Source organism: Chiloscyllium plagiosum, unplaced genomic scaffold (genome assembly GCF_037043375.1).
Source record: "Chiloscyllium plagiosum isolate Xiang-an unplaced genomic scaffold, Cpla_swu_hap1 HiC_scaffold_35, whole genome shotgun sequence".
In the NCBI taxonomy this organism is placed as follows: Eukaryota; Metazoa; Chordata; class Chondrichthyes; order Orectolobiformes; family Hemiscylliidae; genus Chiloscyllium; species Chiloscyllium plagiosum.
The window spans coordinates 36,512,541-36,537,515 of NW_028270173.1; the positions used below are offsets into that span (position 1 = coordinate 36,512,541).

Here is a 24,975-nt window from a genome sequence, read left to right on the forward strand (position 1 = left end):
CAAGTGCAACGGAGAGATTTTTCCGTGTTTAGAGAAATACACCTCCTCAGTCACAAAGGTCATTTCAGCTGGATAGGAAATTTGGTAAATGCTGGTCTTGTAGTCAGTTTAGCCACTGGGAGCATAACTGCCATACAGCTGCTTCACAGTGACTCACGCCTTCACAGCCTCCATTTGCGCCACAACGCCATCCCCAAGTGGATGACCCTTCTCTCCATTTCCCTTATGTTTAGGGCTCCTGTGGTGGGTGGGGACGTTCAGCAGACTGCTTCGAGACACCTCTCCCGATTCCCATCTGAAAACCCCATGACAGTGGAGACGTCGGGGCGCGTGCCATTCTAGTTTTGATGGATTCTGGGGCTACTCACTCTTCTGCACCTCCCTCTGCAGATCCACCCCTCAGTTCCGAATCTGTCCGTACAGTGGGTGTCTCCAGTATACTAATGGTTGATCCCCTGTCTGATACCATCCCTCTTACCATTGGACACATCACCATTCCCAACTCGGCTATCATCTCCCCCTCCTGTCCAGTTACTTTACTGGGCCGTGAGAACCTCTGTAAATTAAATGCTTCCATTTATTGTTCCCGTCAGGTCTTGGCTTAGAGGTTTCTGAATTTCACTACGCTATGCTGTACTGTGCATTGACTGACTCACCACCGCCGTGGTCTGCGAATACTGTCTACACCTGATACTGTGCCACTGACCCATTTGCTCGCTTTTTGATTCCCTCATTACACAGTTGCCCCTTGTGCCTCTTTACTGCACTGGGTCCTGTTGACTGGTCATCTCCTTCATGATTTCCACTACACAGCTGCTCAAATCTGCACTCCCGACTCGTCATATTTTGCGCTTGCAGATTCTAACTTGAGTAAACAGACTGACATTACTCTTACAGGTCTTTGCTATGTTGGACAGCAGGGACTCTCTGCTGAAGTCTCACTGACATGGCAGCAGTCTCAGCTTTTCCTCCCCAGTGCTATATGTTTTATTCCCATCATCCTCAAGACCTCCTGGACACTTAGCAATTTGGCTTCCATGCACGTGCACCTCCATGAGCTTCCCTGTTCATTCGAACCCCTGACAATTCATCGTCATTGCATGCTGCTCTGCTCAATCTAACCAGATTCTGTGTGCGTTCTCCTACTCTCACCGTTACCGCTACCTTCGCTACTCAGGACCCCTCAGCCTCGCCTTCCTACAATCGCCCACGGCTCCTGGAGGGCTCACCCCATGCTTCAGGCGCGCCACCCTAACCATGCCGGTTTAGTCCTTTCTGCCCCACCACATACCGTCACCTTGAAGGCTGGCGCTCGCTGCCATCAGTCCACCAGAATGCATTAACACCTGCTGCTACAGAAGGGATACAACCAGACATTACTTCCTCTCCTACAGCAGGGCATCCTCGTGCCCACGTGGAACCTCTGCAATACTCCCATCTTGCCGGTCCCAAAGCCTGGAAAGCGGGACAAATAGAGGTTTGTGCAGGATTTATGTGCTGTGAACGCCATTGTTGTTCTCTGTGTTGCCTGATGCCAATGCTATTCTCATGAATGTCCCTGCCTCCGCTGCTTGTTTTTCCATAGTTGACCTCTGCTTTGCCTTTTTCTCTATTAAATTGTCCCTTGAAAGTCAACACCTTTTTGCCTTTACTTTTGGCTTCCAGTCTACATGGACTTGGCTTCCCCAAGGGTATACAGAGAGCCCCACTGTCTATGCTTTCATTGTGCAGTGGACTCAGAACCCTCCACGTGCCTAACACTGTCTCGAAAAGTATATTGATGACTTACTTGTCACCTCCACCTCTGATGATGTCTGTGTGCAAGATACTGTTGCCCTGCTTCAGTGCCTGACACAGGATGGCCACAAAGGTTCTGTTGACAAGATGCAGCTCTGTCAGCCTAAAGTATATTACTTGGGCTTCGCACTCTTGCAGGATACCAGAGCCCTGGCCCTTGACCATCTCACTGCCATTATCAGAGCCCTCCCCCTGCTACACGCACTGAACTGATGTTTTTCCCCGGATAATAAATTACTGTAGGCTTTGGATTCCTGACCTTCGTGAGATCGATGCACCTCTCAGAGAGGCGTCTTCACAAAACAACTGACGAAAGTATGATGGACACCTGAAATGACACATGCTTTTGAAGAGTTAAAAGCAAGACTGAGTTCTGCGCCCACCCTGGGTCTTCCTGATTACGCACAACCGTTCCAGCGTTACGCTACTGAGAAGGAGGCATGTGTTTCAGGCATTGTGACACAAATGCATGGGTATCTCCAGCGCCCTGAGATGCCACTCTCTGATGACTGGCCATGACTGTTTGCCATGTTGCTCATGAGATCGTCACTCCTGTCCCTGATCTTTCTGAGACCCCTTTAGATATCCTCAATATGGTCCTTTTCCCCAATGGCTTCTCCTTTCAACCTTCTGATCATGAGAATCTAGCTGGTGATGCAGTATGCACGCCCACTGAACGTCTTGAGTGTGCTGCACTCCCTAATGGTATTTCAGAGGGCAGCTGAATTGTTCGCTCTCACCAGGGCTTACATCTGAGTCACTGACACATCACTACACTTTTGGAGTGGTTCACGATTTCAGCACCCTCTGGAAGCATAGAGGCTTCATCACCTTCTTGGGGAAACCGTTACAACATGGCCAGCTTACTAACAATCTTTTGGAAGCCATCCTTCACCCTTCTGCTATAGCGATCATCAAATGTACTGCCCATACGACTGCTGGGGATCCTGTTACCGTGGTAATGCTTTTGCTGACAGGCGGCCCGTATGGCAGCTACAAATCCCCCTACCCAGGCTTTGCATACACCTAAGATATGACAAATTCAAGGGCAGCATGGTGGCTCAGTGGTTAGCACTGCTGCCTCAGAGCGCCAGGGACCCGGGTTCAACTCCCGCCTCAGGCAACTGTCTGTGTGGAGTTTGCACATTTTCCCCGTGTCTGTGTGGATTCCCTCTGGGTACTCCAGTTTCCTCCCACAGTCCAAAGAGCTGCAGGTTAGGTGAATTGGCCATGCTACATTGTCCATAGTGTGAGGGATAGGGGAATGGGTCTAGGTGGGTTGCTCTTCGGAGGGTTGGTGTGGACTTGTTGGACTGAAGAGCTTGTTTCCACACTGTAGGGAATCTAATTTCCCATCATTCCTGACCTGACTGAGGGCATCCGCATGGCTCGGTATTCAGACCCCTCAATGTGAGAAGGACTGGTGGGCCCATTTGGGCGCCACAGAATCACGCTCACTGCATTCTTTCACACATCTTGATGGCTGCATCATTTGCCCTCAACCTCACCTGCATGTCCTGGCCCTAGCTGCCCTTGGAGTTGGGCATGTTGGGAAGCAGGGCATGCCACATGCTGTTGTGCATCCCTGGTATGTCCCTGGTTTCACAGCGGCTGCTTTCACTTGGCTATCATGGTGCCTCATTTGCCTGAGGAACAATACCTCGAAATCAGTGATGAAGTATAACCACCTACAGCCCCTGGAGGCCCATTTGCTCAACCGCAGATCGATTTTGCACATATGCCAACAAGGTAGGGTTTCCACTACCTGCTAGTGATTGTTGACATGTTTTCAAAATGAGTTGAGGTTTTTGCAACCAAGAAAGATAAAGCTCGAATGGTGATTAAATGCTTGTTAAGAGATGTCATCCCCAGATTTGGGTTCCCGTGCTCCATTGACAATGATACAGGCACTCATTTCACTGCAGGTATTGTCACTGCAATTAGTATGGCTCTGGGGATAATCTGTAAACATCACATCCCTCACCAACCGCAGTCCTCGGGCATGGTACAAAAGGATGAATGGCACTCTCAAAATGGTCGTTACTAAAATTGTGCAGGACACAGGCTTGCCCTGCCCTGACGTGTTGCCCCTGGCTCTGTCCACAATCCGGAATCAGGTGAACCGAACTACAAGCCTTACCCCTTTTTTACGTCTTGATGGGCAGGCCCATGCCTACTGTGACCAGACCCCCACGCCTCAGCCTCCCTTCTGATCTGGCCTTGCTCCTGACACAGGAGTCTCTCCTTGATTACACCAAGGTTGTATCGCAGCTCAGTACTGAAAATGTGTTGCTGGAAAAGCGCAGCAGGTCAGGCAGCATCCAAGGAGCAGGAGAATCGATGTTTTGGGCATAAGCCCTTCTTCAGGAATCCTCTCCTTGGATGCTGCCTGACCTGCTGCGCTTTTCCAGCAACACATTTTCAGCTCTGATCTCCAGCATCTGCAGTCCTCACTTTCTCCTTGTATCTCAGCTCATCACACAAAATCATGACCTCACTAAGGCAGTCAACCCCATCCCTAGTGGTGAGCCCAACCTGGGGACCACGTTATGATCAAGTCGTTTGAGAAGAATTCTCTTTCTTCTTGGTGGAAAGGCCCATTCCAGCACTCAAGGTCGAGGGGAGGCCCGAGTGGATGCATGTCCCCGCAGAGCAAGACAGCACCACCCCCGGATGAACACCAGAAGAACACTGCCTAGACACTCGTACTGTCTCCAACCGCAGATGGCTCAGCATGATTGTTATGCCCCTCATTACGCTGCTGCTGCTTCTGCTTCTGTCTCTGACGTTAATAATGTTTGACTCGGGTGCTGTGGACAGCCTAATGGTCTCTAGCAAACGGGAATTACACTTCAAAATTTTTCTTTACATGGCTTACCTTTATGCACAGAAGGTCAACCACTCTAGCTGCTGGGATCATGCCCACGTCCCCATCCTCTCCAGGGGAGGAATCCCTCTGTGGCTCATTCCATTTAATGAGTCTGATTCTGCTGAGTGGTGGCTGTGGTTATGACCACATGCTTCCCTTCCAATTTCCCTAACTGGGTGGGCTTCCCCAAACCCTTATAGGGATAATACCCGGCTCTGCTGGCAATTAGTGGGGTATACAATGGATACATTCAAGGGTTGGTTCCAACATCAATGCAACTTCTCCCAAACACCACCCTCCCTGTTGCTCACCAATTTCATGGCCACGACCATACCTCTATGCGGTATTTGCATCAAGAGCAGGCACGCTGGTTTCAGTAAATGGGTGCACTCCCTACTTCTTACTTCAACTGCATTTCAGTCCACATCAGAAGGGAGCATTCTTAAACTCGGAGTTCCCAATAAGACCTCCATCACTTCCACTTTTACCACTTTTTGGACTAGCACTCAACACAACCATCTGAGGGCATGCAATGGCACTTATTCCATTTGTGGCCAAAAGGCCCATCCCTGTCTGCCTGCCTCCTGGAGTGGGACCTATTATTTTGGTTATGTTGTCCCTTTCCTTTACCACTCCCACTCTTCGCATTTTCAGACTTGCAGCAAGAGGGCGCTCACAACTTTACAGTGTCTTTTATCTATTTTCTCCCCTCTCGATGCCATCCTCCAACTTGAGGTTGAGGTTAGACAAATTGCTGCCCCTCTGGAAGAGATTGCCAATGCCATGTCTTTGGCTTTTGACCCACTCAAAGGCCGCTGTCCGCACTGCTGCCCTCCAAACTCGCATGGCCCTCGACTACCTCTCAGCTGAGAAAGGAGGCACTTGTACTCTTACCGGCTCTGATTGTTGTACCTACATCCTTGACTCCAGTGGAAACATGACTAACATTGCCACACACATAAGTAAGGCGGCCTCCTCCCTCCATGACACTATTCCCGGACGGGAACTGGATGGGTGGGTGGCTTGGCTCCTGGGATAACGCCCTCCTCCACAGTCTTGTGGTTCTCATTGCTGTTTTTGTTTGCTTGCACTTATTATGATTTTCCTCAAACAATGTTGTGTTCGTTTTGGCTCCCTACTGCTGCCAAATATATCAGCCTCTTCCCAACTTGTCAGGATCCCCATTCCCAACATTCTCCCATCAATGGATAATTTTCCTGATTTTTATTTCCTCGAGCCTGATGACCCTGACTCTGAAGGTTACCTGGATGACTATACACCCCCATTATCTGACAACCCCCACTGGGTCCGGCTCTGTTCCTCCTTTTGCCGGTTCCTCTGAACTGCCCTCCTGATTTGGTGAAAACAATAATGAAAGGAATTCTGAGAGAATTGTTGGATTTGTGGCAGCCATTTTGTCATATATTAAAAGCCTGGAAACCATTTTGAATTACAGCTTAGTGATTGCTTGTTAAAAGCCTGTATTTCCCAGGCCCAGCTAAGATGGTTGACCTTGCAATTGTACTGATACCTGTTAAACAAATTACTTCCTTGCATGGGGCTATTCTTCTCATTGCAAGGACCTATTGTATACTAACACCTGCTATCAGCAACTAACTAACACTGTCAAGACTTTATGTGACTGAACCTAATGATTGGGCAGGGTGCAAAGCTTGCTCATTATCCTACAATCAACAGTTTGCTAATTGTTAAATGATTGTAACCTGTATAATCATGCAACTCTCTGTATCTCGTTGGAGTGATTTGCAACCATTTGGTCGACTTGTCTCTCACTGTGAGCTCAGGAATAAACCAATCAATACTCAAGGCTATTCTTCTCTTTGTATAATAACACTTGCCTCAGTGACTAGCCTCAGAGCATTCATAATCTCAGAGTTCTCAACAAGACATCCATCAATTCTAGGTAAATACAATGACTGCAGATGCTGGAAACCAGATTCTGGATTAGTGGTGCTGGAAGAGCACAGCAGTTCAGGCAGCATCTGAGGAGCAGTAAAATCGACGTTTCGGGCAAAAGCACTTCAGGAATACAGGCAGAGAGCCTGAAGGGTGGAGAGATAAGTTAGAGGAGGGTGGGGAGAAAGTAGCATAGAATACAATAGGTGAGTGGGGGAGGGGATGAAGGTGATAGGTCAAGGAGGAGGGTGGAGTGGATAGGTGGAAAAGAAGATAGGCAGGTAGGACAAGTCATGGGGACAGTGCTGAGCTGGAAGTTTGGAACTAGGGTGAGGTAGTGGAAGGGGAAATGAGGAAACTGTTGGAATCCACATTGATGCCCTGGGGTTGAAGTGTTCCGAGGTGGAAGATGAGGCGTTCTTCCTCCAGGCGTCTGGTGGTGAGGGAGCGGCGGTGAAGGAGGCCCAGGACCTCCATGTCCTCGGCAGAGTGGGAGGGGGAGTTGAAATGTTGGGCCACGGGGCAGTTTGGTTGATTGGTGTGGGTGTCCCAGAGATGTTCCCTAAAGCGCTCTGCTAGGAGGCGTCCAGTCTCCCCAATGTAGAGGAGACCGCATCGGGAGCAACGGATACAATAAATGATATTGGTTGATGTTCAGGTAAAACTTTGATGGATTTGGAAGGCTCCTTTAGGGCCTTGGATGGAGGTGAGGGAAGAGGTGTGGGCGAAGGTTTTTCAATTCCTGCGGTGGCAGGGGAAGGTGCCAGGATGGGAGGGTGGGTTGTAGGGGGGCGTGGACCTGATCAGGTAGTCATGGAGGGAACGGTCTTTGCAGAAGGCAGAAAGGGGTGGGGAGGGAAATATATCCCTGGTGGTGGGGTCTTTTTTGGAGGTGGCAGAAATGAGGGCGGATGATTTGGTTTATGCCCACCTACAATGCACTGCATCTACCTGGACACCCCGCGCTGGCCTATTACCTGCCCTTGAACTCTTCATTTCCAACTGCCACCGGGACATTAACCGCCTCAACGTGTCTACCTCCCTCCCCCACTCCAACCTCTCACCCTCACAATGCGCAGCCCTCCAATCCCTCTGCTCCAATCCCGACCTCGCCATCAAGCCAACAGATAAAGGGGGCGCAGTGGTAGTCTGACGCACTGACCTCTACACCGCTGAAGCCAAATGCTAACTCGAGGACACCTCTTCCTACCGCCCCCTCGACCATGACCCCACTCCCCATCACCAAACCATCATCTCCCAGACCATAGAGAACTTCATCACCTCAGGAGATCTCCCACCCACAGCTTCCAACCTCATAGTCCGGGAACCCCGCACTGCCCGGTTCTACCTCCTTCCCAAGATCCACAAGCCTGACCACCCTGGCCGACCCATTGTCTCAGCATGTTCCTGCCCCACTGAACTCATCTCTACCTATCTCGACACTGTCCTATCCCCCCTAGTCCAGGAAATTCCCACACACGTTCGAGACACCACCCATGCCCTCCACCTCCTCCAAGACTTCCGTTTCCCCGGCCCCCAACGCCTCATCTTCACCATGGATATCCAATCCCTCTACACCTCCATCTGGCATGACCAGGGCCTCCAGGCCCTCCGTTTTTTCCTCTCCCGACATGCCCAACAGTACCCTTCCACCGACACTCTCATTCGTTTGGCCGAACTGGTCCTCACCCTTAACAATTTCGCCTTCGAATCCTCCCACTTCCTCCAGACCAAAGGGGTAGCCATGGGCACACGTATGGGCCCCAGCTATGCTTGTCTCTTTGTTGGCTTCGTAGAACAGTTGATCTTCTGTAATTACACCGGCATCACTCCCCATCTCTTCCTCTGCTACATTGATAACATGCTCCCGTGCAGAGGTTAAGCACTTCATCAACTTCCCCAACACATTCCACCCCGACCTTAAATTTACCTGGATCATCTCTGATACCTCCCTCCCCTTCCTGGACCTCTGCATCTCCATTAATGACGACCAACTTGACGCTGACATTTTTTACAAACCCACCGACTCCCACAGCTACCTGGATTACACCTCTTCCCACTCTACCTCTTGCAAAAATGCCATCCCGTATTCCCAATTTATCCGCCTCCGCTGTATCTGCTCCCAGGAGGACCAGTTCCACCACAGAACACACCAGATGGCCTCCTTCTTTAGAGACCGCAATTTCCTTCCCACGTGGTTAAAGATCCCCTCCAACGCATCTCGTCCACATCCCACACCTCCACCCTCAGATCCCACCCCTCCAACCGTAACAAGGACAGAACGTCCTGATGCTCACCTTCCACCCTACCAACCTTCGCATAAACCAAATTATCCGCCAACATTTCCGCCACCTCCAAAAAGACCCCACCACCAGGGATATATTTCCCTCCCCACCCCTTTCCACCTTCCACAAAGACCGTTCCCTCCGTGACTACCTGATCAGGTCCACGCCCCCCTACAACCCACCCTCCCATCCTGGCACTTTCCCCTTCCACCACAGGAATTGCAAAACCTTCTCCCACACTTCCTCCCTCACCTCCATCCAAGGCCCTAAAGGAGCCTTCCACATCCAACAAAGTTTTACTTGCACATCCACCAATATCATTTATTGTATCCGTTGCTCCCGATGCGGTCTCTTCTACATTTGGGGAGACTGGGCACCTCCTAGCAGAGCGCTTTAGGGAACATCTCTGGGACACCCACGCCAATCAACCACACCGCCCTATGGCCCAACATTTCAACTCCCCCTCCCTCTCTGCCGAGGACATGGAGGTCCTGGGCCTCCTTCACCGCTGCTCCCTCACCACCAGACGCCTGGAGGAAGAACGCCTCATCTTCCGCCTCGGAACACTTCAACCCCAGGGCATCAATGTGGACTTCAACAGTTTCCTCATTTCCCCTTCCCCCACCTCATCCTAGTTCCAAACTTCCAGCTCAGCACTGTCCCCATGACTTGTCCTACCTGCCTATCTTCTTTTCCACCTATCCACTCCACCCTCCTCCTTGACCTATCACCTTCATCCCCTCCCCCACTCACCTATTGTACTCTATGCTACTTCCTCCCCACCCCCACCCTCCTCTAGCTTATCTCTCCACCCTTCAGGCTCTCTGTCTTTATTCCTGATGAAGTGCTTTTGCCCGAAACGTCGATTTTAATGCTCCTCGGATGCTGCCTGAACGGCTGTGCTCTTCCAGCACCACTAATCCAGAATCCATCAATTCTACTTTTGCCACTTTTTGATCTGTCACCCAACGCAACCATCTAAGGAGATTAAATGGCACTTATTTCATTTGAGGCTGAAAGGCCTACCCCTGGCTGCCTACCTTCTGGACTGGGAGCTGTTATTTAGGTTATGTTGTCCCTTTCCTTTACCAATCCCACTCTTCGCCTTTTGAAACTTCAAGGCTTGTGTGTGGCACTTCACTTCTAAATTGGACTGCTACGAGGGAGGCACCCACTGCATAATTTTCTTCCATCCACAAGAGTATCCCATCACCAAGTCACCCTTTATTTACACATGGGAGTTCTTGGCACTGATCCAGCTCACTGTGATCCAACTCTCAGACTGAACAGAACCTCTGACATTCCTGTTCTTACCTGGACCCCCTGATTGGACCAAGTTAACAGCCCCAGATTAGGGAACTCATATTCTGGAGGCTGGTACAATTACAGCATTCAAAAGGCATCTAGATGGTTATATGAACAGGAAGGGTTTAGACGGAGATGGGTCAAGTGCTAGCAAATGGGACTAGATTATGTTAGGATGCATGGACGAGTTGGACCGAATGGTCTGTTTCTGTACTGTACGTCTCTATGACTCTATGGGGTCAAACTGGCTGACCGCATTACAATCACGCTGATGTCAGTGGTGAAATATGAAATATCAATCTGCACAAATTCAAAGCAATTCACAATTCATCTGGACAAGCTTGAGTAGGGAGCAGAGAAATGGCAGGTACAGTTTAATACACAATCATCAAATTTCCTTGTTATTAGTGGGGTCAGGAGCACAGCCTTCCTGCTGATAGCAAAAAACACAGATACCGCTCCAATGTCTACCACTCAGGACAGCATGATCAGACTGGATGAGTCAATAGGGGAAGAAAATGATGGCATCTGGCACCAACAACATGAGCGCCCAGATCTTCAGGTTGCAAATCAGCACATAAGAACACTGAATACTGTGAAATTCTGAGATTGGCCAGGAGAGAGGATGATTTTGAGTATTTGCTAAATTGAAGTGAACTTGCAACATTAGATTAGGGAAGAGATTTGGTTTGAATGAACAGGTCACTTAGACTATCAGCACAATGCTCTCAGACTGCTTACCAAACAAAGTAACTGTCAGCAGGCATTGCTAGAGGTGGAGCAGACAAGCCTAGGAAGGTCCTTTTCAAATAACTAAGAACTTTGAGGTGATTACATAAAGTCCTCTAGTTCAGCCTAAGGCCATTCAGCCTATCTTACCCATACTGACTCTTTGACAGAATTAGCTAATTTGTCCCTTTTCCCCGTAGACCTGCAATGTTTTCCCCATTTTCAAGTGTTTATCAAGTTCCATTTCAAAAGTTATCATTGGATCTGTTCCCGCTGCCCTTTCAAGCAACACATTCCAGATCACAAAAAAAAACTCACAATATAAAAGAAATGTACCCAGTGCCCCATCTGTTTCTCTGAGTCACACTGCAGATCATTATAGCCAATGTGCTATATCGCTCTGGGATACATTGCGTCTCACAAAGCAATCAGCCATCTCTCTCTCTCTCTCTGGGTCACAGTGTGTATCTCTCTATTCAGTGTCCTATCTCTCACTGGGCCACACAGTGTGTCTCTAAATTCAGTGACTAGGAGAAAGTGAGGATTGCAGATGCTGGAGAATCAGAGTTGAAAAGTGTGGTGCTGGAAAAGCACAACAGGTCAGGCAGCATCCAAAAAGCAGGGGAGTCAATGCATCGGACATATTCCTGATGAAGGGCTTATACCCAAAACGTTGACTCTCCTACTCGTCGGATGCTGCCGATCTTGCTGTGCTTTTCCAGTACCACACTTTTCAACTCTATACTCACTGGCTTACTTCTCTTCTGTAGTGATGAGTTCAATGTACTCTCGGAATCCCAGATGTGGTTAATCTACCGTTTTGTGCAGAGTCACGAATTTTGTTTTGCAGCTCAAGAAACATTAAAATCAATGAACAAATTGACACGAAAGTGGAATTGGATGGGAATACTTTGAGCCGATGCCAGAGATTAATCAAATTGGGGATTACAGAATCAGCAGAATATCCATTTACAACATTGAGATCGATGGGAATTAAGTGAAGCCTTTTATGTCGAAGAACAAAGAAAATAATCATCTCCTCTTCATTCTCGTGACAGCATCCTCCCATTTCCATAACAGCACCCGTCTCCACGCTTTGCTGCAGTATGTATACTGAAAATTCGTTGGATGATCCTTTGTTAAAACCAGTATATAAATTGAAGCGGTTGTCCTAAAGGGAAATAACACTGAAAATGGCTGAATCCAGATAGTATCCCTTTTTCTTTGTTCATTAATTGACCCATTGAAACATTCTCAGCATCCTCTACTTAAAGAGACGAAAAGCTGAACTCTTTTTAAATGGTAACATATTAGGGAAGTGTGGATGTACAAATGGATCTTAGGGGCTATGTACAAATCATTTCAAGTAGATAGGAGGGTACAGTGAGCAATTACTATATTGGCCTTCAGTGCAAGAAATTTTGAGATGAAAAGTCGGGATGCCTTACTGTAGTTATCCAGGGCCTTGCTGAAACCACACCCAGAGAATTGCATGTAGTTTTAGTCTCCCTACATATGAACGGGTACACTTATCACAGAGGGAGTGCAACAGAGGTTGAATTGGCTGATACCAGGATGGCAGGACTGTTTTATGAGGAGAGATTGGTTCGACTTAGCCTGTAATCATTAAAGTTTAGAAAGATAAGAGAGGACTTAATTGAAACAAATAATATTCTGACAGGTCTAGATAAACTAGGTACAGGGAGGATGTTTCCCCTGGTTGGAGAGTCTAGAACCAGGGTGGGTTATTGTGTCAGGATACAGCACTGGCTATTTAGGAATGAGGTGAGGAAACATTTCTTCACTCGGAGGGTGGTCAACCTGTGGAATTCACAGCCACAGAAGGCTGTGGAGTCCGGGTCACTAAGTATACTCAAGAAAAAGATAGATTTTGTTTAGATATTAAAGACATCGAGCAGTATGTGATGCTGAGATAAACAATCAGCCATCACTACGTTGAATTTTGGACAAGGTGCAAATGGCTGAATGGCCTCCTCCTGGTCCTAGCTCCTACAAGATCAAATGTTGAAAGGTTAGAGAATTGGAATAGCACTGACAAGCAAAGTGCAGGTTACACTTCTTCTTGACACAGCATTGCTGATCCACAGTTAGGGCAACAAAAACCCATCCAGAAACAATATCTCCCTTAAAACATACATAAACCCTTTCCTTTCTGAAACCCATCCATAAATCATTTCTCTTCAACAATCCACAATCTCTTTTTCCTTTAAACTCACGCACAAGCTACCATTTTTTTTTAAAGAGTGAACAGACTACATAGTCCAATAGGAATTGACCTTGAGAGGAGTCAACTTCTGATGACAGAGTCTCTTGCTTGGTTACTGCAGACAGGAGTTCAAAGCCACTGCATTGCTGTGGTCTAGAGTCACACATAGGCCAGACAGGGCTCCATAAAGACTGCAGACTTCTTTCCCTTAAAGGAAGCTCAGTGAACCAGATGAGATCTCTCTGACAATTCAATAGTTTCATGGTCAATATTCTTGAAATGAGCTTTTTATTTATCATTGTTTCATTGAATGTATATTCCCCAGCTGCTGTGGGGAGATTTGAACTCGTGTCACTGGATCAGTAGATCTCCAGATAATTAGTTCCCTGGTTGCTCACAGCGCTAATGTTCCTGGTATCTAAATTAATATTTACATTTCATCTCATTTACAATTGAAACACACGATTGAATTGTAAAGTAGATTGAATGCGGTCCATTTCATTTCAACCCAGATATTTAATTGATGAATTAATCTGGTTGAGGTTATGCAGTTTTTGTGAAGGATTGATAAACTGAATCATTCTTTGCTGTGATGTCCTCTGTTGCACAGTGTTTGTGACTGACTGTTTTTCTTATCCCCTTACTCTTTTGAGTATGCAGACCATGTGTTAAAGGGGAGGAGATGCAGGGACAGAGTGACAGGTCGATAACTTGATCTTTGAACTGCTGTCAGAGCTGTCCAGGGAACAGGCGGGGTTTCTGTTGAAAAGTGCTCCCTGCTCAGATAAGGTTGGAAGAGGGAAATTAATACTGTGACTGGCCGTACAGCAACAGTAGAGGATTTGAATCAAAACAAGGTACAGTGTGGAAAAGACAGGAGATTGGCACAAAGTCATACTGCTCATTCTGTGAAGATGATGGGCTCAGAGCTGTCCTCTGTGCCACAGTGATTCTGTGGATACCTTCAGCATTCTGCTCAGCCCAGTCTCAACTGCCAACATGGGATTGGAAGTCCCATTCTCTGGTTTACTGCTTCAGCAGCATAACTCCTACACCACCGAACCCCGATACATTATATCACCACGGCATCTGTGCAGGAATTAGTGACTTTGCACCAACGTCACAGCCACAGTCTGAATGCATTCTCACTCTCAAGTTTTCCATCTCACTCACCCACTCACACTGAATACAGAATCAGAGAACAGAAGTTCAGGAAACCGAACAGATTGGGAAAGAAGGAACAAGAAAATGTGCAAAAAAAATACACAGTCACAGAATTTTTCAAAAAGAAATGGCTAGACAAAAGGCTCAAAATTCAGGCATCCCTTCCAGATGTCCACTGGCCTGTAGAGCCCTGACATCAACAGAGGGGAAGCAAAAATTTAACCCTGAATGATCGCCATGAGAAACAGTTAATCTGATCATGGCTGTCTGTGGGATATTGCTGTGCACAAATGGAATGCTGTATCTCCTACTTTGCAATAGCTATCACCTTTCAAGGAGTGAAGTACTTTGGGAATTTCTGATGTGCCGCAGCTAAGACAGAAACAAAGACTCTGGTCTCACAGGATCCAGTCAGTATTTCAGACACTGCTCTGATGCTGCAGTATGGAACATTTGTAAGATTTACCTCGAAGACTCATATTATTGTTATACAGTGACAGGTTACTAATTGACCTGGAGAATAATTCCCTCTGATAAACTACGTGTTCTGCAATAAATTATACATTTTCAATTATTGCTGAAACATGTGGATGATGATTAAATCAGGAGTTTTCCCTCAAACAATGATGTAGGAACTAGTTACCCTGAGGAGATGATTAAATTAATGACAGGATAATTAATATTTAGAAACAATCGTGAATTTACATCTCAATGACTTCATCGCTGAATAGTTTATCGGACTGAAACCCAATCAAATCAGCTTGTCAGACACATTGAGATGACAACTCCCACAGGAATCCAGTCTGGTGCTTTTTGGCTGAAATCGGAATTTCACAAAATGAAATGTTTCACAGCAGCCCCAAAGAATTTGAATGTTATAATATCAGTAACCATAAACAGAATTGGACAGATTCCCCACCTGAGATGTAACCCCAGATTCTCCATGTTAAGCAAAGACCCTCATCTCTGGAGTAATTCCTGTAACTGGCCTCAGCACCCTCTCTGAGACCTCACCATCCTGGATGTTGTCTAGAAATGGATACAATCCTCCAACTGGGGTGTAATCAGTGACTTTTAAAGGTTTGATATCACTGCTGACTCACAGAACTTTTCAGAGAACATCTCTGGGACATGCATACTAAATAACCCCACAACCCTGCAGCCGAACATTTCAACTCCCCCTTCCACTCTGCTAAGGACTTGCAAGTCCTGGGCCTCCTCCATCACCAAATCCTAGCCACCCGACGATTGGAGGAAGAACACCTCATCTTCCTCCTTGGGACCTTCTGACCACACAGAATTAATGTTGATTTCTACAGTTTCATCATCTCCCCTCTACCCACCTTATCCCTGATCCAACCCTCCCACTCAGCATCGCACCTTGAACTGTCCTACCTGTCCATCTTCCTTTCCACCAATCTGCTCCAACCTCCGCTCTGATCTATCACCAACACCCCCGACCAGCAGCTACCTGTTGCCTTCCCAGCTACCTTCTGCCCCCAGCCCTATCCTCCTCCCAATTATCTCTCAGCCCCTTTGGGCCCTTCCCTACATTCCTGATGAAAAACTTATGCTTGAAACATCGACTCTCCTGCTCCTCCAATGCTGTCTGACATGCTGTGCTTTTCCAGCGCCACATTTTTTGACTGATCTCGAGCATCTGCAGTCCTTACTTTCTCCTTTGTACTCCATGTGTCTAGTAATGAATCCAATATAGGAGTGCGAACAGAATTCACTTTGACAGAGGCTATTCAGTGAGCTTCTGTTCACTGTGCCACACACAACAGAGACTGCTACAGAAAAGGTTGTACTCACCAGAGTGCAGTACATCTCGGGGGTCTCTCCACACGTGCTGTTTGGGGGATCCAGACTGATCTTCAGGAACCTGGTGAGCAGGGTGGTCTCAGGTTGGCAGGCCATGTAATCCCAACTCATCCACTGGTCCCAGTGGACCCGGGTCTTACACAGGTCATAATGTCCCCAGGATGGGAAGTGCTGTGCAGAGAGAGACAGGGTCACATAGAGGGTGTGAAGGGGCAGCAGACTTGATAGATGCATCACTCCAACTGGACCCCACTTAGGGAGGAAGGAATCTTAGTTCTTCTGGGAGTGATTCAAGGCAGTCTCTGATTGGACTGGACTTGCACACAGAGGCAGTAGATTTGGTGTGTTCAGCTATTCCTGTGGTTCATCTTGCAGCTGTTTGTCTCAGTGTTGCTGCTGCTATTCCAGCTGCTGTCCCAGCTGTTTACTCTGCCAGACATATGCTCTGAACGGCTGTTCAGGCAGAACAGAGCCAATATGATCACTGTCTGCTAAAAAGTAGCAGTTTCCCAACGATCACCCCTCCACAATGGAATCTGACCCCTGTTGAGAAAGAAATCGAATCAATGAAATTCAGAAAAGGAACTGACCTCTAATTTTGAACATTGATCTCAAATCACAGGACCACAGACCTCCAACCTCAAGTAACACATTTGCTGGAATATGACAGGAATGCCGAGCAGCTGGGATTGTAGCATTGATAGTCCGTGGATCAATGACAGGAAAATAAAAGTTGCTGGAAAAGCTCAGCAGGTCTGGCAGCTGAAGAAAAATCAAAGTTAATGTTTCGGGTGTGGTGACCTTTCCTCAGAGAAAAATGTTGGCTTATATGCAGAAGAGAGGGCGGGGGAGGGGGTAATGAGAAAATGTTAGATAGTCATAGAGCCCAAAGAGAGAGAAGAACAGTTGGACCGACAAAGGAGTTAATGATATGGCTGGGAGGGTGAATAGCAGTTAATGAAGACTGTTAGCAGCTAATCATAGGTAGCGTGTAATGGCAGACAATGGTAACAAGGTCTGGTGTGTGTGTGTGGTCGGGGTCTAGGACATGGGGGAGTTCAGGCCCGAAAATTATTGAACACGATATTAGGTCCAGGAGCCTGCAGGGTCCCCAAGCAGAAAATGGGGTGTTGTTCTTCCAGTTTGCACTGAGCTTCACTGGAGCACTGCAGCAAGCCCGAGACAGAGATGTTGACCAAGGAGCAGGTTGTGTGTTAAAGTGGCAGGCAACTGGTAGGTCATGGTCTTTTTTGCGGGCAGAACGTAGATGTTCTGCAATGTGGTCACCTAATGTGTGCTTTGTTTCCCCAATGTAGAGGAGACCTGATTCTCAGCAACGCATGCAGTAGACTAAGTTATGAGTCTACAACACGGTATGAGTTCACACATCTATGTTCTGCGCACAAAAAAGACTCTAAGCTTCCAATTGCCTGTCACTTTAACACACCATCCTGTTACCTGACCAACGTCTCTGTCTCAGGTTCCTGCAGTGCTTCAATGAAGCTCAGTGCAAACTGAAAGAACATACCTCATCTTCCACCTGAGGACCCTGCAGCCTTCCAGACGCAATTTCGAGTTTGATAATGTTAGGGCCTGAACCCCTTCCTCATGTCCTAGCCTCCTACCACTCACACCAGACCTTGTTATCACCTAGTCTGCCATTACACATGACTAATTATACATGACTAATTGTTAGCCACTAACAATCTCCATTAACAGCTATTCGCCCTCCCAGCCAGATTGTTCTCAACTCCTTTGTCCAGCTGTTCTTCTCTCGCTTTGGGCTGTATCCCTACATATCATTTACTCCTTACCCCTCCCCCACCCTATCTTCTGCTTATAAAGCAACATTTTCCGAGCTACCATCAGTTCTGAGGAAGGGTGACTGGACCCGAAATGTTAACTTTGATATCTCTTCACAGATGCTGCCAGACCTGCAGACCTTTTCCAGCAACCTCTGCTTTTATTTCTGATTTACAGCATCCGCAGTTCTTTCAGTTAAATGACACACATAGAGAGCCCAAACTGAGACAACAAACCTGTGTTAATAGTGCCTCATTAGAATACGTATTGGCTGCAAAAACACAAACTTTCATCGGTACTTCTTAGTGATCTTTTAAAGTCTAACCAGAAAGAATGCATCTGTCTTGTACATCAATCCATTAGTGCTGGTTTGCTGACAATAGCACAGCACTCCCTCAGTAATGACCCTCTGACAGTGCAGAACACCCTCAGTCCTGACCTTCTGACAGTGTAGCACTCCCTCACTACTGATCTCCTGACGTTGCTGCACTCTTTCCATACTAATGATTTGACGGTGCAGTCCTCCTTCAGGACTGAAGCTCTGACAGTGTGGCACTGCTTCAGTACTGATCCTCCAACAGTGCAGAACTCCTTCAGTACTCACCCTCCAATAATGCAGCCCTCCCTCAGGTCAACACTGAGAGTGTCAGCCAGAATTTTAGTCTTGAGTCTCTGCACAAGGATTTAAACAGGTCCAAAAGCAGATGTCAGGGGAACTGCAAAAAACAATAAAAAGATTTCCTTATTCTATCACTTCTCCTCAATCTCAGGAGCCAGATAGCCTGGAAAACAAAAGTAGCCTGGATCCAATATTGTAAAAGGGATTGCCTTTAAAACACTGATGCTATCAGAATACAATGACCCCACCCAGAGCCTCTTTTCCAAGACAAGGTGTTACTCTGAGCTGTGAATGATACACACATTAGTAACTCAGATATTTATAACACATTCTAGAAAAAAAATACGAGTGTTTATAAATTGCTACAAAATTGCAGAAATAGTTTGTGAATGTCTCACTTCCTCCCTAAATAATTCAACTCTGTCACAATCAACAGCAAACATTCTTTAAATAACGACAGGACTCAATACCCCCACAACACAGTCATCATCTCAAACCCCCAGTACACACTCACCATCTCTAAGCCCCCCCGATGCATTCACCACCTCCAAACCCCCAATATACACTCATCATCTCCAAATTCCTAATACACACTCACCATCTCTAAGCCCCCCAGATACATTCGTCACCTCCAAACCCCCAATATACACTCATCATCTCCAAATTCCTAACACACACTCACCATCTCTATACACCCATTACACACTAACCATCCCCAAATTCCCACACACACTCACCATCTCCAATCCACTAACACATACTAACCATCTCCAAATCCTCAAAATACACTCACCATCTCCAAACCCCCAATACCCAATTGCTATCTCCACAACCCCAACACACACGCACCATCTCTAAACTCTCAACACCCACTGACCATCTCTAAAACCCCAATACACACTCACCATTTCGAAAACCCCAACACACACTTATCATTCACAAACCTCCAATGCACACTCAACATCTCCATAATCCCAACACACACTCACCATCCCCAAACTCCAACACACACTCACTATCTCCACAACCGCAACACATACTCAACATCTCTAAACTCTCAAAACCCACCGATCATCTCCATACCCCCAATACACACTCACCATTTTGAAAACCCCAACACATAATCACCATTCGCAAACCTCCAACACACTTTTGCTATCTCCACAACCCTAACACACACTCAACATCTCTAAACACTCAACACCCACTGACCATCTCCAAACCCCCAACACACACTCACCATCTTGAAAACCCCAACACATACTCACCATTCGCAAACCTTGAACACACTTTTGCTATCTCCACAAACCGCAACACATACTCAACATCTCTAAACTCTCAAAACACACTCCACATCTCAGACCCCCAACACACACTCACCATCCCAAAACCACCAACACACGCTCACCAACTCCACACCCCAAAACACACTGAACATCTCCAAACTTACAACACACACTTACCATTTCCAAACCACCAACACACACTCATCTCCACACCCCGAACACACACTCAAAATCTCAAAGCCCTTGACACACACTCACCATCTCCAAACTCACAACACTCACCATCTCCACAACTCCAACACACACTTACCATCCCCAAACCTCTGACACACATACACCGGCTCCTGAAAGAGAAACAGCATGAATTAGAGCTGCACGGAAAAGGTGGAAGCTGAGAGAAAGTAGGGATGAGATGTCAGAGAAACAGACTGAACTTGAATAGTGAGAACAAAGGGTAGGGATGATCGTTAAAGATAGTTTGATGAATCTCGAGAGATGAAGGGTTGGACTTTATCGGAGCCAGAGATTCCCAGAATGAAATTTAAATTGGCGACAGACTGGAACCATCCCCTGCTGAGCTGTGGCCCTGGTTCACAAGCTTTTAAGTATTTCCCAGATCCTGTTGCACTGCCCGGCATTCAGTATGGTTTCAGATGGTGGAATGCCTTCTGCTGCTCTCTGCATGAAATAGACGAAATAGAAAGTGTAAGTAAAAAGCGGGGAGCATGAGAGATGCGCGGGTGCAGAGCTGAGGTTAGATACGGAAAGCTCTGCCCTATTGCTATTTTCATTCCCCGGCGGAACTTAAGACCCATACAGGGAAGTAGCGTGTGTGTGTGTGTGTGTGTGTGTTGGGGCGAGGGGAGGGATGTGGCAGTGACGAGCAACTGACAGCGATAGAATAAACCTTTTCTTTCAATTGATTAGAAGAGCCAGTACTGGGTGGTTGGACCGAATGGTCTCCTTCCTCCAAGTCTATTTCCGACCCCACATTATTCCTTCAAACATCCCGCGCCACCTTGTCCCTCTGAAGAATTAAACGCACCTCCTGATCCTGGATCGCCCGCAGGTTTCCCGGCCGCATTCCCAGTTTTCCCGAACGCCACAGACCCAGGGAGCAAACGACTGCTGGTGGCCCGCACACTGCCACTTGTGGGATCTTGCCGTGCGTAATCCGGCAGCTGCATTTCCGCGGTGACTACCGTTTTAGGAAAAGAAGTGTTTGATGGCTAGGAAAGGGTTTTGGGTTCATTGCTGGGCTGGTGAAAAAACAGGTGCTTCAGAAATGCAATTCCTTTGTTTCAGCATCACCAAGGGATGATAGTGAATATCTGAGTGGGGTGGACCCTGTCCAGCGGAATAGAGAAGAGGTTTTATTCACTTCTTTGGTGTGTGAGAGGGTCTGTCTCACTCTGACCCTCCGTGTTCAAATGGCCCACAACCAACTCCCATCTCCTAACGCACCGCCCTCAGTCCCTCCCAGCTCCCGAATTGTTGGCATTCCAGAGCTTGAAATCCCGACTGGAAACAGAAATGAACTGGGAGTCGAGTGGGATAAAAGAAAGAAACATCCGACAGGAATGCTCTGCCCCACACTCTGCCTCCCCCCCCCCCCCCCCCCGGATAAACAGCGGGCAATGGGAAACGTGAACAAATCAGAAATTGCTGGAGAAGCTCAGCATCGGTGGAGAGAAAACAGAGTTAACGTCTCGGGTTCAGTGACCCTTCCTCAGAGAAAAGTGTCAGCCCACTTTACAAAGCCCGGGACAACTGCAGCAATAAAACTCGGGGTTCATTGGAATGTAGGAAGTGTTCTGGAAACTGATCTTAGATTCGACTTAAAAGATATCCGAGGGCAGAGAAATAAAACCGGAGTGTTTCCTCTTACTCAAAGTAAACCAGGATGTCTGAACTCCGCCACTTCTAGCCCGTGAAAACGCCTCAGGACGGTGTAAAGGCGCTACACCAATGCAGTTTATTTGCGGCCACGTGGACGGTCCACCTTTTGTAACACCTCACTGATCTTGGACTGCAGGAGTCTATAGTCACCAGAAACCCTCCCCAACACCTCTCTCTCTCTCTCTCTCTTTCTGTCGCTGTGTGTCTCTCACTCACCGGCTGTTTCTGAAGGGGGTTTCCTACCCCGGGTTACTGCAATCTCCGATTGTGAACAGAGACAGTTCCATTTTGAAGCTCCCAATTGGAGGCCGCCTTGATGTGCTGAGAGCCCGTGTGTGTGTGTGTGTGTCACTGGAGACGGGCCGAAAGTTCCCTCCTCCCCAGAGCTCAGCGCGTCCACACCTCCCAGATCCAGAGCACCAGCAGCGTCGGCGCTGAATGAATCACACGAAGGCAGCGCTCCCCGGCAGGCTGGGGAGAGGACATCACTTTCGCTGAGAGGAAACAGCAAAGGGGTGGAGGTAGTGGGGGGGTGGGGAGGTGGGGAGGGTGTCGCTTGAAAGCTTTTGGAGATGGCAGTGAACTTGGACGCACGGTCCAGAGGATCTGGCTTCAAATCCAAATCTGATCAATTTAAATTCAGTTCAGAAAACTGTCATTCTCGGGTTAGTATGAGGAGCACGGAAACATTGGTGCGGACAAACCAACCCACACTGGTGGGTTTTCAGTCAAAGGTTCCAGACCCACAACAATGTGGTCGATCCTTAACCGGCCCCTTTGAATTCCGCAGCAATTTGCTCAGTTCTGCGGTAGCCAGTATCGGGTAACCAGTGTTAGACTTGTCCATTAGAGTTCACATTGCACTAGAAGCATGGTAAAGGCGGATAGGAAGCAGCTATTCACCTCAGTTGAAAGGACAATGACGAGTGGGCTCAATTTGAAGGAGGCTTAAAGAGGGTTTGTTGGGGGGCGGGTGGTGGAGGGGGCTGATGGGGTGGAGAATCACCCAGAGGGTGGTGGAAATGTGGAATGCACTGTCTTGGAAGGTACTATAGAGGCAGGAAGTCGCAGACCCATTTGAGAAGCGCTTGGGTGAGCTCTTGAAATGCCAGAACATTCAAGTCTGTGGGTCAAAGTCCGAGAAAGGGTGCTGGAGGGATTGTGTCTTGAGTAAAGGCTAAACGGGTTTGGACTTTACTCTCTGGAGGTTAGACGATTAAGAGTTGGTCTCATTGAAATATGTTGGATTCTTAAAGAGTTTGACAGGGTCAATGCTGAGAGGATGTTTCCCTTCTTGGAGAGTCTTGAACCAGAAGGTACAGTCTCAGAATGAAAGGATGCTAGTTTAAGAAGGAGGGAGGAGGAGGAATTTCTTCACTCAGAGTTGTGAGTCTTTGGAACAGATAACTGTCTGGGCAGGGTCCTTGTGTATATTTAAGGCTGAGATAGACTCTTGATCAGCAGAGGAATGAAGGGTTACAGGGAAAGAGCAGGAAAGTGGACGTGAGGAACGTCGGATCAGCCATGATCCATATGAATGTTGGAGCAAACTTGAGGGGCTGAATGGCCTTCACCTGATCCTATTTCTTATGATCTTATGTAGCTAGATTGGTGCAGACTCAAAGGGTCTCCTTAGCGCTCCATGACAACCCTTGCAATGTCAGGAAAGTGGGATCCAGAAAGCTTTCAGATCTGAAGCTTGGAGTAAAGGAACACCCACTGTCCCTCACCACTGCAGGTCTCACTGGAAATGCCCTGCCTCAGGGTTTCAGGGGAATGACAGAGGGCTAGCACCCCGATGGCATAATGGTAATAACACTTGATCTGTGGTCAAGGCTTCGCCCTCAGGGGACATAGATTCATAACCCCACCATGTCATTCTTAAAATCAATGACTAACCAGTAATAGTGACCACCTTGTTCACCAAAGCCCTTTTTGGGAAGGAAATCGACCATCCTTACCATATCTGGCTTTCAAGTGACCCCAGGCCAGAGTGATGTAGCTGATTCCCAACTGCCCGCTGCCACTCAGTTCATGGATATTGCTGCCCTTTGGCAGGTTTCGTGGGAAAGAAAAGAGGGCAAAGAAAAAACAGGAGTTGTGATGTCATATTACAGGTATACAAGAACACTTCTTTGGAATCCTGTGCTCAGTTCTGGTCTCCCTGCTATAGGAAAGATATTGTGAAACTTGAAAGTGTTCAGAAAATATTTACAATGATGTGGCTAGGGCTGGAGAGATTGAGCTACAGGGAGAGTTTGAATAGGCTGGGGCTGTTTTCCATGGAGCATCGGAGGTTGAGGGGTGTCCATATAGAGGTTTATTAAATCATGAGGGGCATAGATTGGGTGAACAACCAAGGTATTTTCCCCTGGGGTAGGGGAGTCCAAAACTAGAGGGCATAGGTTTAAGGTGAGAGGGGAAAAATTTAAAAGGGACCTAAGACGCAACTTTTTTTCACACAGAGGGTGGTGCGTGGATGGAATGAGCTGCCAAAGGAAGTAGAGGAGGACAGTACAACTGCAACATTTAAAAGGCACCTGGGTGGGTTCAGGAATAGAAAGGGTTTAGGGTTTTTGCTGGAAAAAGGGACGAGATTAAATTAGGGTATCTGGTCGGCATAGACGAGTTGGACCGAAGGGTCTGTTTCCATGATGTACAGCTACATAACTCTGTCCTGAGTGTTTGTATGGTTAGGCCAGACAAATAAATGTCTATGTGCAGCCTCATTATCACACCCAATTACAGCAATAGATATACAAGTGAACATTTCTGACCCCATGCTTCTGTGAGGGTTTTATTAAAAAAACATTTTTTTTTGACTGCTGGAAAACAAATCTGCCTCCCGCTCTAAAGCTCCCCAAGGGCCAAGTATCCAGCGTTTAACGGGTTAAATGTAACCCTACGATTCCTGAAGATCCCATGGCGGATTTTGATGGTTGGGTGGCGAGGTACTGAACTGGTGAATCCATAGGATCGAAACCACTGGGAGAGAAAAGGAAGATGATATAAATAATGAGGAACAAAAACAGAAATTACTGGAAAAGCTCAGCAGGTCTGGCAATATCTGATTTCTCGTCGCACTTGCTGAGCTTTTCCAGCAATTTCCATTTTTATTTCTGAATTCCAGCATCCACATTTCTTTCGGTTTTTATTGAAAATAATGAGGAACTGGATTGAGGCAGGGTGAAGGCTGAGAGCTGGAGTGGGAGGAATTCCTCGGAGGGCCACATTGTGTGACATGCATCCCG

At 47.4% G+C, this 24,975-nt stretch overlaps 1 protein-coding gene across 13 annotated transcripts in view; it reads right to left on the reverse strand.

The window, feature by feature from the left end:
- The window catches only part of LOC122541318 (netrin-G1-like), a 76,402-nt gene extending 54,219 nt beyond the window's left edge, over positions 1–22,183 (reverse strand). The window contains exons 1-6 of one of the 13 annotated variants that reach the window (XM_087979514.1): positions 21,941–22,183; positions 20,871–21,079; positions 20,260–20,503; positions 20,136–20,169; positions 18,525–18,636; positions 16,109–16,660 (exon numbers count right to left, since the gene is read on the reverse strand). In XM_087979514.1, the coding sequence (XP_087835640.1) occupies positions 16,109–16,351 (243 nt within the window). In that variant the 5' untranslated portion in view covers positions 16,352–16,660; positions 18,525–18,636; positions 20,136–20,169; ... (1 more) ...; positions 20,871–21,079; positions 21,941–22,183. Of the gene's footprint in view, positions 1–16,108; positions 16,661–16,749; positions 16,891–18,524; positions 18,637–20,135; positions 20,170–20,259; positions 20,504–20,870; positions 21,357–21,940 lie in introns of those variants that run through there. The other 12 variants (XM_043677961.2, XM_043677970.2, XM_087979513.1 and 9 more) reach the window with 12 other exon arrangements.
- Positions 22,184–24,975: the final 2,792 nt, after the last annotated feature.